Genomic DNA, 15,144 nt, shown 5'->3' with positions numbered 1-15,144 from the left:
ACCAGGACCCTGACAGGCACGTGTGTCCTGGGCCTGTTGTCACCCTTTCCATCCCCTCAACATTGTCTCCTAGTGTCGAAACCCCAACCCCCAGCTGAGTTCAGCTCTTCTCTGCACTGGTTATCTCAAAGTGGAAAATGAGAACAGAGGTTTGCTCAGCCAGATTCCTTCCCTGCAGTCATCTGCAGATAAATGAGACACTCTCTGTGAAAGAAGGAAGCTGAGTCAGTGCTTCACTGACCCCTGAGGAAGATGCTCACCTGCTCCTCTCCCCAACCCCCTCCCTCCAGCCCCAGGCACCTGTCTGTGGAGGGGGCCAGGTTCAATCTGCAGGGTCCTTCCTCCCGCCAGCCCCCAGGTTGTTCTTGGCTCCTGAGCATGGAGTAGACGTCAGTCAGGCTGGACCTTGTGATCTCTATTGGTGTTCCCTTCCTCTCCCCACTCCATATGAGAAAAAAAATACATCTGGATTAGAGATGAACAGGGCCATTGTTCTGGCCGGCCTCAGGGCCAGCAGACAAAGAAGACTTGTGACAACGATGGCAGGGATCCTGTCTCCTCCCCTGGACACTTTCTCCTCCCCACCAGAAATGAGTAGGTTACAGCTGAGGGGAGCAGCAGTGTCTGAAAAAGACCACCAGCGTTCTGAGCTGGAGGTTCTTATAGGGCGTGGGAGAGGCAGCATCTTTCCCCAAAACCTGCCTGATGGTTGGTGTGGGGCCACTTGGCTTTCCTTATTCCACAAGGCTAATGATGAAAAAAGGGATCCAGAGGCTTCACCTTAATCATAACCATTTTAGCTTCTGCCCTAGAATTACTGAATTTGAAGTCCTCTTTCCTATTATGTTCTTTTTTATTTTGTTTTATTTTTTTTTTCTGAGACAACTTGTTCTGTCACCCAGGCTGGAGTGCAGTGGCACAATCTTGGCTCACTGCAGCCTCAACCTCCTAGGCCCAAGTGTTCCTCCTACCTCAGCCTTCTGAGTGGCACAGGTGCATGCCATCAAACTTGGCTAATTTTTTAAATTTTTTGTAGAGGTGGGGTCTCACTATGTTGCCCCAGCTAGTCTCTGACTCCTGGGGTCAAATGATCCTCCTGCCTTAGCCTCCCAAAGTGCTGGGATTATAGGCATGAGCCATGGCACCCATCTTTCCCATTATGTTCTAAAGTATCTATACTGTATCCCTAATTTCAAAAGTAATTTATGAATAATGTAGTAGAGAACTTGAAAGCACAGGAAAGCAAAAAGGAGAAAAATAATTCCACTACCCGGAGACAACTGCTGTTAAAGTACTATGCTGTGTATTCTTTGTTTTTGTCTAATCCTGGGCTCACTCTTTACATTCTCTCTCGGGATTAAGGGGGATTTCTCTTCAAATAATTCCCAGTGGTTGAATGTGAGAGTGAGAGATGGCTGCAATCATCTGCCCAGCTCCTTTATTTAGGGTTGAGGACCCAGGTCCAGGGGAACTGACCTGTACCTTTCCACACAGTGGGCAGTGACTGGGGGAGGACACAGGTCAGGCTTCCTGATTTAGAGGGCATGCAGTCTTGCTCCCGCTCTGGGTCCTGCCTTGTACCCCTGTTGTCCTCCTCCTTCGCTTCTGCTCACTCTCTTTTAGTACCTGATGCACCTGTTTGCTGGACTGGACCCTCCAGCTGCAGCTGCCATTTCTCCTCCTCCCTTTCCTGGCTGTCCGCTCCCCACATGAGTGCCCTCCCTCCCTCAGGACTCCCTGCTTTCTAAGGACTTCCAAGCTCCACCTTGTCCAGACATACATGAGCTATTGTTGCATCTGTGTGTGGTCACAGCATGGAGGCAGATGCACCTTCTTTTGAGCTCTGGCTGTGCCCCTCCTCGTTGTGGAAGCCCTGCTTCCCTCAGCTCTCAGGCAGACAAGAACAGTCCCAGCATCATTGTGTGGTCATGAGAATTAATTAAGCTGAGCATGGTACTTAGTATATGGTAAATAGTACTTAGTATGTGGAACATGGTACTTAGTGTATGGTAAATTACCTGGAGAATTAATTAAGCTGAGCATGGTAGTTAGTATATGGTAAATGCTCAAAAAATGTTTGCCATTCTTAAGAATAACACTACTAATAATTAAGAATGGCACTTCCTCCCTCTCTCTTGCTTCCAACCAGACTATAGGGTATGACCCCATCATTTCCCCAGAGGTCTCGGCCTCCTTTGGTGTTCAGCAGCTGCCCCTGGAGGAGATCTGGCCTCTCTGTGATTTCATCACTGTGCACACTCCTCTCCTGCCCTCCACGACAGGTAGGTGTGTCCTTACATTGTGGATTGGTCACAGAAGCCACAGACCAGTTAACAAATGGGGCCTCCATCTGGGCCTTCCCCAGACAGTGGTAACCAGCTGTGGGGAGAGGTCCACCTGGGTCCTGCAGAGCCTGGTGTTTTGTTAGACACCCATACATTGGATAGGGGAGGGTGAGCCAGCTAGAAGTGCTTAGGGTCTAGGTGAGCTGGGCACAGGGATGACCAGTGATCCTCGTGGATGCTTTCTGCAGCCCCTGCAGGGCTTTCTGATTCCCAGACCCACTTGAAACAGTAATATCTCAAGAATTTCTAAGATGTTTCTAAACTGAGTCTGGCCCAGATCCGTAACAGGGACTCCTGCCCCAGAGCATCTGAGGAGGAAGAGATGAGAGCAAAGAGGCTGCCGTCCAGCAGGAGAGAGGCTCTGGGAAAGAGCTGGCTCAAGGAAAGGGAAGACCTCTGGAAGCCAGGGATGAGCGTGGGGATCCTGGTGCTGTCCCAGCAGGAAGATGCTTCTCTTTCTTCCAGGCTTGCTGAATGACAACACCTTTGCCCAGTGCAAGAAGGGGGTGCGTGTGGTGAACTGTGCCCGTGGAGGGATCGTGGACGAAGGCGCCCTGCTCCGGGCCCTGCAGTCTGGCCAGTGTGCCGGGGCTGCACTGGACGTGTTTACGGAAGTAAGTGCCTGGCAGCCTCAGCGTCAGGAGGAGGGGAGAGATAGGGAGCAGAGAGGCCCATGGCAGGGAAAGCCTGGCGTTTTACAGAAGGCCTCTAGCTTATTGTCTCTTTCATCCATGGTAAAAGGAGAAAACTGTGTTGCCAAAAACACACCTTTGTGGTTTGAGGAGTCCTTGCGGAGCCTGGTATGGAGGCAGCTGTGTGGTTTTCTGCGAAACTCAAGCTTTAAAGGGGACCCAGTTCCTGGTTCCAGGCTTCTCAGACTGCTAACATATTGACAAAGATAGAGCCACAAATCAGTTCTGCGGTTGAGGGTCTGGAGCAGGGAGAGAGGGGGCTTTAGTGTATAGTTGAGGTACCCTGATGGAAGTGCAGTCCCATTGCCAAGAAAATGTCCTTTCCACTGTTCATGGTCATTCCTTTTTCCTTCTTCTCTTCCTGGGTGGACAGAAGCCAAAGGATACTGGCAGTATTCCCTCAGGGTCCTCGGGGTGAGCTGCTTTCCCAGCTGGAGCAGAGGCTCAGCCTCACACCAGATCCAGTAGGGAAGAGTGCATTTGCACTTGAATCTTGTTGGCTCCTCTCCTGAAAGATCCTGTCCCCAACATTGGAGCTTCCCCTGATGAGGAAGGGGAAAGGACATGGACTTTGGATTAGGTAGTTGGGTTTGCAGTTTACTAGCTGTGTGTCCTTGGAAGGTCACTAGCCCTCTCTGAGCCCCTGTGGCACTCACTGTGTACTCCCAGCCCAGGGCACACAGTGCCTTTTGGTTTGTAACCTTGGTCATCTTTCTCAACTCTTAGATCATAAGCCCCCTGAAGGCAGGGCAAGCCTTGTCCATCTTTGTAGCACCATCCTCCCTAACACAGCACCTTCTCCTGCTCTCTTCAGCATCCTTGTACCACTTGCTGGTGGTACTTACATGGTTACATGTGGCCGGGACTCACAGGGTTACATGGTTACATGTGGCCAGGACTCACAGGGTTAAATGGTCAAAATTCAATGGGACCAACAGAGCCCTGAGGAAAATGGCCGGAAGATGCCTAAATAACATTCCCAAGGGCAATCTTCTCAGTGAACAGAAGGGTGGAAAAGACACTGGAGGGTGGGGCGGAGGTGCCACAGATGGGCAACATGTCCTGATGAGAGCCAAGATGCAGTTACCTGCGTGGAGTGTCTTGGAAGAGCTGGACACTGTGCTAAAAGTCCAGCAAGGCACATCGACAGCAAGTGCTGCATGGATGCAGGGGGGTGAGTTTCAGGGAAAAGCCCAGTAACAACAACAACAGTAGCTCCCATTGGTCGAGAGCCTCCCATGTTAAAGGTGCATAATCCCCACAGTAATGTTATGAGGGAGATAGGATCAACCCATTTCACAGATAAAGAAACTGAGGCTTAGATCAAGGTTCACCCCCAAGGCACCTAGGTGGTTAAGTGGTGAAGGTGAGATTTGAATCTGGTTCACACTTTCTGCTGTGTCCACTCTGCTGAGATGGAACATTCATGTGGAAGCCCATTATTGAGTCCAGTGACCACCCTGATAAAATAGAAGTGGAAGGCACCAGAACTCCTGACTGCCTTCCCTCCAACTTTCCTGTTGCCTGGGGTGGCCCAAGAGGGTGTGACCAGTCCATGGCAGCCAACCTAGAGGTATCTCTTTCTGGGCAGGAGCCGCCACGGGACCGGGCCTTGGTAGACCATGAGAATGTCATCAGCTGTCCCCACCTGGGTGCCAGCACCAAGGAGGCGCAGAGCCGCTGTGGGGAGGAAATTGCTGTTCAGTTTGTGGACATGGTGAAGGGGAAATCTCTCACGGGGGTTGTAAGTATCACCACCTGGGGCTGGGGGCCAGGTGTCAGAGGGAGGAGAGGAAGGAAGGCATCTTGTAGGGGCTGGTGGCAGCGTGGGTGAACAGATTCAGCCCTGGGACCTGAAGATAAGGGAAATCTGCTTGAGTCAGCACTCTCTGGAGTGGGTGGGCGGGAGCCTCCCGTCTCCAGCCTTGATAGCAGAGGCCTTGGCAGCAGAGACCCTGGTTCAGGCCTGTTATATTGTAGTCTTGCTACAGAGATTGTGGCCCTTCCCAGGCCCCGCCTCTAGAGAAAGGCTCCTTTGTTCTCCACATGCCGTGGGAGTGAAGGAGTGCTGCTTGGGTGCCAGCTGGACGCAGCAGGTGGGGATGTGGTTGGGGGCAGCCATGTAGAAAGTTCGCACCCTGTAAGCTCCCCAGACCCTGCCTTGACAGCCTGCCCTACCCACTCCCAAATGAGCCCTCCATGCTGGCTGACCCCCTTGCTTTCCCCAAATCATGGCATAAGACTCCCACTTCTTGTCTTTGCTTCCATCAAGCCCTTCCTGGCATGCGCGTCTCCTACGAGCTTAACCTGGCTTACACTTCAAGTCCTGTCTCATTCATTCAGTCTGTGGATATTCCTTAAGTTCCCTGGGTACCAGACATTGTCATAGCTCTTGGGAGACACAGGTGCATGTGGGAGGCTTAGCTCTCCTTCCAGGGGTTTGCTGCCTCCGGATGAAGTCTTGCTTGGCCTTTCCAGCCCCTTCTCAATTCTGAGAACCATGTTCTTTCTTGTTATTAAGGTTCGGTTCCATGGGGTGTTTTTTTTCCCCCTAATCTTTCTACTTAACCTAAATTCTAAGTTCCCTGAGGACAAAAAAACATGACTTAAGCGTCTCTGCAGCTTGTGTGGGTGGGCCCAGGCCATGGAGTCAAAGGGTCAGGAAAATGGGCTGGGTGTTCTCGGTTGTCCTGGCTGACCCTCAGCTGGGCAATTTTCGCTGGTGAGGACAGCACTGTGGCAGGAGAGACAGGGATTTTGGTTCTGCCCTCCCACCTCTGGATTGAGAGCCCAGCCCTCCAGGCCTCTCTGCCCCCTCCATCCTGAGGAAAGAAGGGTGCCTACTGCTGCCCAGCAGCCCCACACAGTCCATGGAAGTCAGCAGGGCTATGACCAGCAGCATGCGAGGAGGTCAGCAGAGACTCTGACCTGTCTGCATCCTCTATGCTCTATGCTGTGTGGGCTCCTCAGAGCAGAGCACACTTCACTCATCGTGCAGCTGGTCGGCCTCTGAGCAGGTTCATTCCTCCCAGGGGATGCTGCTCATTTCCCAGGCTGAGGTTTGAGCTCATCACCATTGCCAGCCAATCTGGGCTTCAGGGTTTTACCCTTTCAGCCTTCTCAGAAAGCAGCTGTCTGCCTTCCCCATCGCAGCCTTGCGATTTATTGCCATTACCATTAGGTAGCAGTGACATTCCAGAGGTTTTCCTGAAAGGGACTCCTTAATGTAAGCTCTTGCAGAGGGAGGGGGTGGGGGAGGGAGGGGGACCTTGCAGAGAGACGGGGAGGAGGGGGTGAGGGTTGTATGGGCTCTGCCCTGCTGGGTGTAGCTGCTGCAGGACACAGGGTTCCATCAAATGGACCACACAATGTCCCCATCTTAAGAGGTGAAACCTGTGGGTCAAAATAACTACCCTTAGCAAATTGAACTGTTCACCCACATCAGCAAATAGTCTTATAGTAGCCATTTGGAAAAACAGACATTTTTGTCACATAAGAAATATATTTTCCTAATTCTTTCCTGCATTTTCCCCAGTTCAATTCTGTTCTAACCTCAGACACAGAATAACATTAGGGTCAGGTTGGTGTCCAAAAGTGCCTGACTCCTCCCTGGAATTCTCCCACCTCTCCACCAGGGAAGACTGAGAATCCTACTTTTACTCGGGAGCCCTGTGATGGACACCTCCCCGGGCTTGGGCTCTGCAGGCCCACACAGAAGACAGAGAGATGTGCCGAGGTGCCTGCCTTATGGGCCCTCTTAGTTGGACTTTCCTCTGCTGCTGCAGGCCCTCAGCCCCAGCAGTGGCAGCATGGTGCTCCAAGTCTCCTCCCAGCAGCTAACTGCTCCACCCCGCCGCCCTTCTCGTCTGTGACCCCTTGGAGAGGATCCAGGGGTCCTGCAGCAGGAAGCCTGCAGACCTGCCGCCCCCCACACTGGAGAGGCTCCCATGAAGCCCAGCCTCAGCAGTCATTTCCAATACCATGATTCTTTCTCTGTTTAAAAAAAAAAATTCTTCCAATGATATCTTTACGAAAACAGAAAGAGAAGCATCTGTGTTTCCTTCTAATTACATCTTGTAGCTGCCTGTTTGATTTGCATCTTTCTGAGATGGTTGACTTTCCAGGTTATCTCAATAAGAGTGGCCAGATGCCTAACTCAGAACCACAGCATTTTGAACCACAAAATGGAATTGAAATTTTGGCCCAGAACAAGCTGGTTCTGTTATCAGGCCCCTGGGTGGGGCAGGGGGCAGCCAGCCAGGTCCTAGACTTAATAACTTTTGGGGGATATGGGGCTTGTGTCCCCTCAGTGTCACAGCATGCCTCACAGTGGACTTCGCATGCGTTGATATTTGAAGCATGATCATCAAAACTTTGTGATAATTGATCGTAGTGTTTAGTGACAATGTAAACACTTAAAAAAATTCTAGATAGAAAATAAAAATGAAGGCAAGTTGGGACTGCCAGAGAAGACCCGTCACTCCTTATCCAAGTTATCTGCGACTCCCGTATGTTCTGTGTCAAAGACTCACCTTTATTGTGCTGTCCAATCCCTTCCCCAGTGCAGAAATAACAAGTCTCCCATGGAGAAGGCTGGGGCAGACACAGTATGCTGAAAGGAACAATTTTGAGTGGTTGTGGCCTTCTGTGTCCATTTCTGGCTCTACAGCTTTCTTCATTTGTAGGAACAAGTCCTTGTCCTGTTGTTAGTGGCTGATGGAAGTTGTCACCCACCAGGCACCCACCAGGCAGGAGGGACCCTATACTGTCTTTCTTGTAGAGCTGGGTCTTGGCAGCCAGATCTTGATTCAGGATCTGCCATGCCTCTTCCTGACCACAGCCCCGCTCCTCCATCCTCTGCAGGTGAATGCCCAGGCCCTTACCAGTGCCTTCTCTCCACACACCAAGCCTTGGATTGGTCTGGCAGAAGCTCTGGGGACACTGATGCGAGCCTGGGCTGGGTCCCCCAAAGGGACCATCCAGGTGATAACACAGGGTGAGCTGGGGACCTTACAGAGGGAGCGGGAGGAGGGGATGAGGGAGTATGGGATCTGCCCTGCTGGGTGTATCTGCTACAGGACACAGGGTTAGTGAGAGGCAGTGGGGTGGCTTGGACCCTGCCCTGAGTGTAGCTCCCTTACTACTGGTGGGAGGGTGGTAAAGGGAGGGGTTAAAAGAAGTCGTTGGAAAGATGTACTGAATATTCATAAATCATGTTTATGTAGCATTTTTAAGACCTAGATATTTTGGGTGCAAGAGAGACTTCTACGAGAGAGAGTTTCATGCGAGAGGTTATAGGATGGCTGGAGGGAGGCCCTAATAAAGCAACAGGATGCTGGATTCTGGTTTTTGGCCCTGTCTCTTGCCTGCTGTGTGACTCTCCCTTCTGAGGCTTGGATTCTTCACTTGTAAAGTGAGAGTTACGGGCAGATGAGCCAGGAGACGGTGAGGACACTTTGTGCTCTGTAACTTGCCAAGGTGGTACCTTGGGCCGTCTGACAGCCCTCGAGAGTGTTTGCTCAGCCGTGGAGTGGGAATGAGAACAGTGCCCTCTGTCCACCCCTCGGGCTGCTGAGTGGGCTGTGGCCACCTTTGCAGTGGATCCAGTACTGTGCGGATGTGGTTGAGTGACCAAGGAGGGCTCCAGTTTCCTTAACCCTGTAGAGGTTATCTTTCCCCATGGACTCTTGGGTGTCTCACAGTTGGGAAGAGATTGCAGGGTGAGGGCAGCTAAACCCCAGGCATTGACAATACCAGGGAAGGGCAGAGCCAGGGGGTCCCACTGGCCTGGGTGTCCAAGCGCTGAAGGAAACAAGGCAGGGAGCTGGGCAGCGGTTGCTTCGGTTACTTCTTCCTGCTTTGATTTCCTGAGGCTGGCAAGGCTCTGAGTGCCATGGAGGGGTAAGAGTAGGGAATTTTCCAGTGTCCCCTGGGAGAATAATAGGTAGGCCAGGATGGCCAAGCCAGGTGCAGGGTTGGGGAGCGGAGTGGAGTTGAGCTGAGTTTTGGACAGGAGTTTCTCAGGGTGGTTAAAGCATCCTGGGTTTCCCGGCTTGGGCCCAGATTATGCCTCCTCTGAGCCCACTGAAGGGCGAGTGGACCTGCCTGGGGAAGGCTGCTCTTGGGGTCCCCAGGGCAGCGAGGAGCCCATAGTCCAGAGCTAGGTGCCAGTGGCTTCCTGCCCCCTCCTGTGGTGCTCAACAAACAGTGACCTCATGGTAGCTTCTCTCTGTCCCCAGGAACATCCCTGAAGAATGCTGGGAATTGCCTAAGCCCCGCAGTCATTGTCGGCCTCCTGAAAGAGGCTTCCAAGCAGGCGGATGTGAACTTGGTGAACGCCAAGCTGCTGGTGAAAGAGGCTGGCCTCAATGTGCGCCCCTCTCCCCCACGCTGCCTCCCCATCCCTGTCAGCACTAGTCTTCTCCCCAACATTTCCAGAGCCCGTTCGCTGAGCGGAGGCCTAGGTGCCAGCCTTGCATCGGCCTGTCTACCTGTGAGGGGTAGCTGCAGTTTCTTCATCTGCAAAATGAAGACACTGCCTGGCCCCGAGTGTTGCTAATGGCACTGCTTTGTGTATGAGTGCTGTGGGAATGGAGGCAGTGGCAGTGTCCCCATTTCACAGCCAAAGAAAATGACGAGCCAGTGTGTTTGGCTCTGCCCGACATGGCTGCCAGGCCGTGTTTGACTCTGCCTAACTCCCCTCAGGGCTCCTCATGCCGTAGCACCCGGAGCAAGCGGCACGTCCTACTGCCTCGCACGGCTTCCCATTGGCGCCTTCCCCTCTGGTTCCCTGTTTAGATCAAAGTCTGTTTCAAAGCCTGTTGCTCAGCCAGTGGGAGCTGGCAGAAGGGATAGGCAGTAGAGCTGCCGTGTCCTCACCCTTCTGCTCCCCTCCACTCCTGCATCTCAGTCATGCCACTGATGCTGTGCAGGAAGCTGTGTCAGAGCAGGAGGGACCAGAGTGGAGTCTCCTCACAGCCCTGCCTCCCTCCTTTTCTTTGCTCCCTGTTTTCCTCCAAGCCTTCGCCTGTGCCTGGCAGATCTCTTTGCCCTCCCTTTAAGGAGATCATTGGCTGTTCCAGGAAGCTGATGCCAAAGGGCACACAGCTTGGCCCATTTGCCCTCTCCCTTCTGGTTCTGAATTACTGAGCACATTATCCAGGCTGGAGCCCTACATCCTACCAATGGGTGATTTGGCCAAGAGAGGAGGGTGGACGTGGTGCAGCCAGGAAGAGTAACTGTCGCCTTGCCTTCTCCACACAGGTCACCACCTCCCACAGCCCTGCTGCACCAGGGGAGCAAGGCTTCGGGGAATGCCTCCTGGCCGTGGCCCTGGCAGGCGCCCCTTACCAGGCTGTGGGCTTGGTCCAGGGCACTACACCTGTACTGCAGGGGCTCAATGGAGCTGTCTTCAGGCCAGAAGTGCCTCTCCGCAGGGACCTGCCCCTGCTCCTATTCCGGACTCAGACCTCTGACCCTGCAATGCTGCCTACCATGATTGGTGAGGAGGGCCCTGTAGGGCTGGCTGGTGTCCTTGAGGCTGGGGTGGGATCTGCCCTGGAACTCAACTCTACTCACCTTCCTTTAGCCCCTCTTCATGTCCCAGGGTGTCTCTGGATCTGCACCATACAGAGGGTCTGTCATGCCAGTTTTCAGAACCTTCAGGGAGTGGATACTCAGTTCAAAGAGGGAAAGTGCCTTATCCAGGGTCACAGAGCAGCATGGCAGGGGTGGGGCCATAGCCTCTATTCCTGCCCAGCTGTAGGTCCTCAGCTCGCCATGTTAGGTACACTGGACCAGCTTGTGGAGCCATAGCCCAGGAGCTCAGGGACATTCAGTGCAGGTTTCTTACTCCTGCCTGCTGGCCCTATGGCTGTCCCTGGTGGCCAGCGCAGCTGCAGCAAAACCTACAAAGCCTTCAGCCATGGTGGGCATCTTGGACCTGCCCCAGTCAGCTGGGGCTTGGGCTGCTAGGGGTTTTGGCACACGTCCATGTTTGGCGGAGGGTGTGCCTTCAAACCCTGAAGGGCCTAATTTCACCATTCTTGCTGGCTGCCCAAGGGAACTTTCCTGCTTTTCTCCCTTGCTGTTGGCTGGATAAAACTGGCAATCAGAAAGTCAAGAGCTACAGCTGATGATCACTGTGTTCCCAGAGAGTCAGGAATATCCATGGAAGCTGAGCAGATGCCCTGTTGCTCTCCCATCTCAGCTCTTTGATTCTGAGACCATCATCCGCTCATTGCACCTTTGATCACAGAAGCTTAGAACTTCTGACTCTGCTCCCAATCCCTCGCTCCTTTTTCCCCTATCCCCTGTGCCAACCAGGAGTTTCTTCTATTTCCAGGCCTCCTGGCAGAGGCAGGCGTGCGGCTGCTGTCCTATCAGACTTCACTGGTGTCAGATGGGGAGACCTGGCACGTCATGGGCATCTCCTCCTTGCTGCCCAGCCTGGAAGCGTGGAAGCAGCATGCGACCGAAGCCTTCCAGTTCCACTTCTAACCTTGGGGCTCACTGGTCCCCGCCTCTGGGGCTTTTCTGAAGAAACCTACCCACTGTGATCAATAGGGAGAGAAAATCCACATTCTTGGGCTGAACGCGGGCCTCTGACACTGCTTACACCGCACTCTGACCCTGTAGTACAGCAATAACCGTCTAATAAAGAGCCTACCCCCAACTCCTTCTGCGCCTTTGTGTGGTCATTATCCTAAAGCGCCACCAGAGGGCGTCCAAAGGCAGACGTAGGGTTTGGTTCAGACTGCGGGAGCGGAGCGGGTGTGGGGGAAGATTGGGATGAGCAAATGGCTTGGTTGAGTTCTTTGAAGATGATCCCTCTCTTGTCTGTCGAAGGTTACTCAGAGGCACTTTTACAGGAACAAAGTATTTCACAGTGCTACGGTATTTCAGACCCCCTCCATCTGGGAATATACATGCACATTAATAAGTAAGATTCAACACACAAGCCCAGCATTATGTACCAGGCACTGGGCTAGGTGCTTTACTTTAAGAGGAGAATTCAAACCTGACCCTTTTTCCATAGAAGTCTGGTGAGAGGGACAGAGCATGCAGAGGTCACTGGAAGCAGTGAGTGATGCTACAACAGAGGCGTATAGGAAATTCTCTTGAGTCCACAGGAGGAAGTAATTTGAGCTGAGGATATTGGTGTCTCAGGAGATGTTTAGAAGGATTTCATAAGGGAAAGAAAGTGTAAAATTATGGGGGTATGAGACTATTTGGCAAGTTCACAAAGCAAGTTCAGTGTGGGTTGGTGAACATGTCACTTTTTTTTGAAAGATGATTTTCATGCAAAATAACAGCTGAACAGCATTCTACCCAAAAGATTGACTTCAGGGAATTTTTTTCCCCATTAATAAGGGATGATCCATTCTTACTGTGTGCCCAATAGTGTCTGTTTCTGAGATTCCTGGCCTGGCTAAGAAAGCTTGACACAGGGCAGCTGCTTGGCACTGGCAGGGGCTAGTTCAGCACTCTGACCTCCTTAGTTTTGTGATGGAGCTAGGCGTCAATAAGAACTCCAGCAGTAAGGGCCGTGTTAGTGTCTGCAGTGAACTCAGAGGGGTTGGCCTTGCTGTAGCTCACCTTGAAGGGAATGGGCCTGGTTGTGAATGTCATGGTCAACTCTGGACAGCTGTCTGACCGGGAACTCAGTGTTTAATTATCCTAGTCCTTTGTTTCCTCATCTGTGGGAGGGCTAATGGTGCCTCTCACAGAACTGCAATGAGAATTTACTGGATTAAACAGTGACTTATGGGAAGTGCCAGGAGCACTTGGTGAATGTTGGTTTCTTCATCCTATGCTAGTCTGAGAGCAGACAGGCAGGTCTCAATCCTTTACATAGAACCAACCCCATGAACCAAATAGTTCTCTACATGACCTCATTGCAATTATGTTCAGCCAGATCTAGACACTGGGTGTCCTGACATCAGACAACCCATTATCTCCAAATGGAAAAATGCCTGTGCCTCACATGGCATCCACTGAGGTCACTTGAGTGCACTGATGGGTAGAAAAACAGGCTGAAATTTATGAAGTTAAAAATTCAGTTAAAAATTGAGCTCAACGTTTAGCCTCTCAGCCTCCTTCCTCATAAGCCCCTAAACAAATCATGTTCTGTGCACTAAGGTCTTCGGAACAGTACTAGAAACCCGGATTACTTGAGCATCTCAAAATGTCTTCCTAGACTGGGTCATGAAAGAGGGCATGGGACGATCTCATGGTATCACGTGTCCCATGGCTAGCCACATAACCTCTCCCAAACTTAAAGGGCAGGATTCGTTGTAAAATTCAGCTGCTTTCTTTAGGAAACTGTAATATTCTTCATAATAGCTGCATCAATTTACATTCCCATCAACAGTCTAGAAAGTTTCTCCTTTTCTCCACATCTTTACCAACACTTCCTATCTCTTGTCTTTTTGGTAATAGCCATCTTAACAGGTGTGAGGTGGTATCTCACTGTGGTTTTGATTTGCATTTCCCTGATGACTAAGTAAATAGGCCAGACACAAAAAGAAAATTATTGCACATATTCACTTATATGTGGAATCCCCCCCAAAAAAAGAGGTCAAATATATTGACACAGGGACTAGAAAAGTAGTTGAGGGGGTGTCTAGGGAGATACAGGTCAAAGAATGTAAAGTAGAAAATACATAGGGTGAGTAAGTCAAAAGATCTAATGTACAACATGAGGACTATAGTTAATAGCAGTATATTGTACTGACGATTTTTCCTAGATTGCAGCTGCTCTTGCCGTGGTGGCAAGGGGATGGGTAACTTTGTAAAATAATGAATATGTTAATTTGTTCCATTACAGTAACCATTTTACTACATATATATCTCTTACCACATCATGTTCTATCCCTCAAATATATACAATGAAATTTTTGAAAAATCCAGCTAGTGCTACAGGGAGGGTGCCATGGACTCCCTCATGTTCTCTGTGGTATGTGGCATCTCTTCACTGCCCCTTTAGAGTAGAAGTTCATTCTTGTGCACACTGGCTGGGAAGCAGAAGGCTGGCTGTGAGCTCAGGGTGGAGGCAGGGCAAAAGCTGGGCCACACGCAGAATCTGCCTCAACGTGCTGACTCCTGAAGATGTGATCAGTGTGTCCCCCTAGAGCTTGGGCTTGTCTCATGGTCAGTGGCGGGGCCATCCTTTGCATCAGTTTTAACATCACATGTTGAGTATTCCCGTTTGAATGAGTGTATCATAGCCCAACACCTGCCCAATCTGCCATCCTCTCTCCTGCCCTGGGTCACCCTGCATGAATTTTTGCCTACAGGGAAAGTCTTTATTTGTATGGTATCTGTAGACTTTAGGGTGAAAATGTTGACAGAGCCATTGGCAACTCATTCCCTCGTGTGCTGACCTTACATGGGGGAGAGGGCTTTGTTCAGAGCAGGCAGGCATCAGTGTCCCAGAGCTGACAGAGGAAGGCCTCGGGCTCGGTATAAAAGTTGGTGAATAAGGGAAGTTGGAGGGAGCCAGCGCTGATGCCCAGCTGGTGTGCGGGGTGTGGGCCATGTCCATTCAATTGGTCAGCCCTTGACAACCTGGTTGTCGAATGTTTAACATCATCCCATTTGTGCTCAAATGCCTCCCTAGTGGAGACAGGCCTGGCCTCTGATGCAGGAAGTATGGGAAGTTCTGGTTGCTGAGGCTGACTGAGGCTGATGGAGACAGTTTCAGCACCAACACTCCACAGTGAGCTTCTGTGTGGATAGAAGGCCAAGCCCGAGGCCTCTTGTCTCAGAGCTAAGGTTAATGCTGGCTTTTCTCCCCTGCACACAGATACCGAAAGGCACATGTTGTTCTGCTAGGGATGCCAACCAGGTTGAGGGCCCCTAAACATCTTGCTGAGGAGGTGCAGGCAGCAAGAGGGTAGCAAAGAGGGGCTGCTAAGCGGCGGCTGCAGCTGGTGTGATGAGTAGAGTTTTGCAGGCACCTTGAGAGAGGCCTGGGAAGGCAGTCAGCTGATGCTGGATTCGCTGAGCAAATTGGGGCTTATCTGGGATTTGTTGTGACGTGAACAGCCTTGAGTAAAACAGTGAAGGGAACAGACCCAGCTTCTCATTCCTGTGGGGCCATTCTT

At 51.5% G+C, this 15,144-nt stretch overlaps 1 protein-coding gene across 1 annotated transcript in view; it reads left to right on the top strand.

Moving 5' to 3' along the window:
• PHGDH (phosphoglycerate dehydrogenase) overlaps positions 1 to 11,711 on the top strand; it is a 34,181-nt gene extending 22,470 nt beyond the window's left edge. The window contains exons 6-12 of the mRNA XM_054454517.2: positions 2,150 to 2,282; positions 2,811 to 2,959; positions 4,629 to 4,781; positions 7,901 to 8,033; positions 9,277 to 9,407; positions 10,301 to 10,538; positions 11,382 to 11,711. Coding sequence (XP_054310492.1) covers positions 2,150 to 2,282; positions 2,811 to 2,959; positions 4,629 to 4,781; positions 7,901 to 8,033; positions 9,277 to 9,407; positions 10,301 to 10,538; positions 11,382 to 11,536 — 1,092 coding nt within the window. The 3' untranslated portion in view covers positions 11,537 to 11,711. The remainder of the gene's footprint in view (positions 1 to 2,149; positions 2,283 to 2,810; positions 2,960 to 4,628; positions 4,782 to 7,900; positions 8,034 to 9,276; positions 9,408 to 10,300; positions 10,539 to 11,381) is intronic.
• The last annotated feature ends 3,433 nt before the right edge of the window (positions 11,712 to 15,144 follow it).

Source organism: Pongo pygmaeus, chromosome 1 (assembly GCF_028885625.2).
Source record: "Pongo pygmaeus isolate AG05252 chromosome 1, NHGRI_mPonPyg2-v2.0_pri, whole genome shotgun sequence".
NCBI classification, from domain to species: domain Eukaryota; kingdom Metazoa; phylum Chordata; class Mammalia; order Primates; family Hominidae; genus Pongo; species Pongo pygmaeus.
This window is presented reverse-complemented; position numbering and strand designations above follow the sequence as displayed.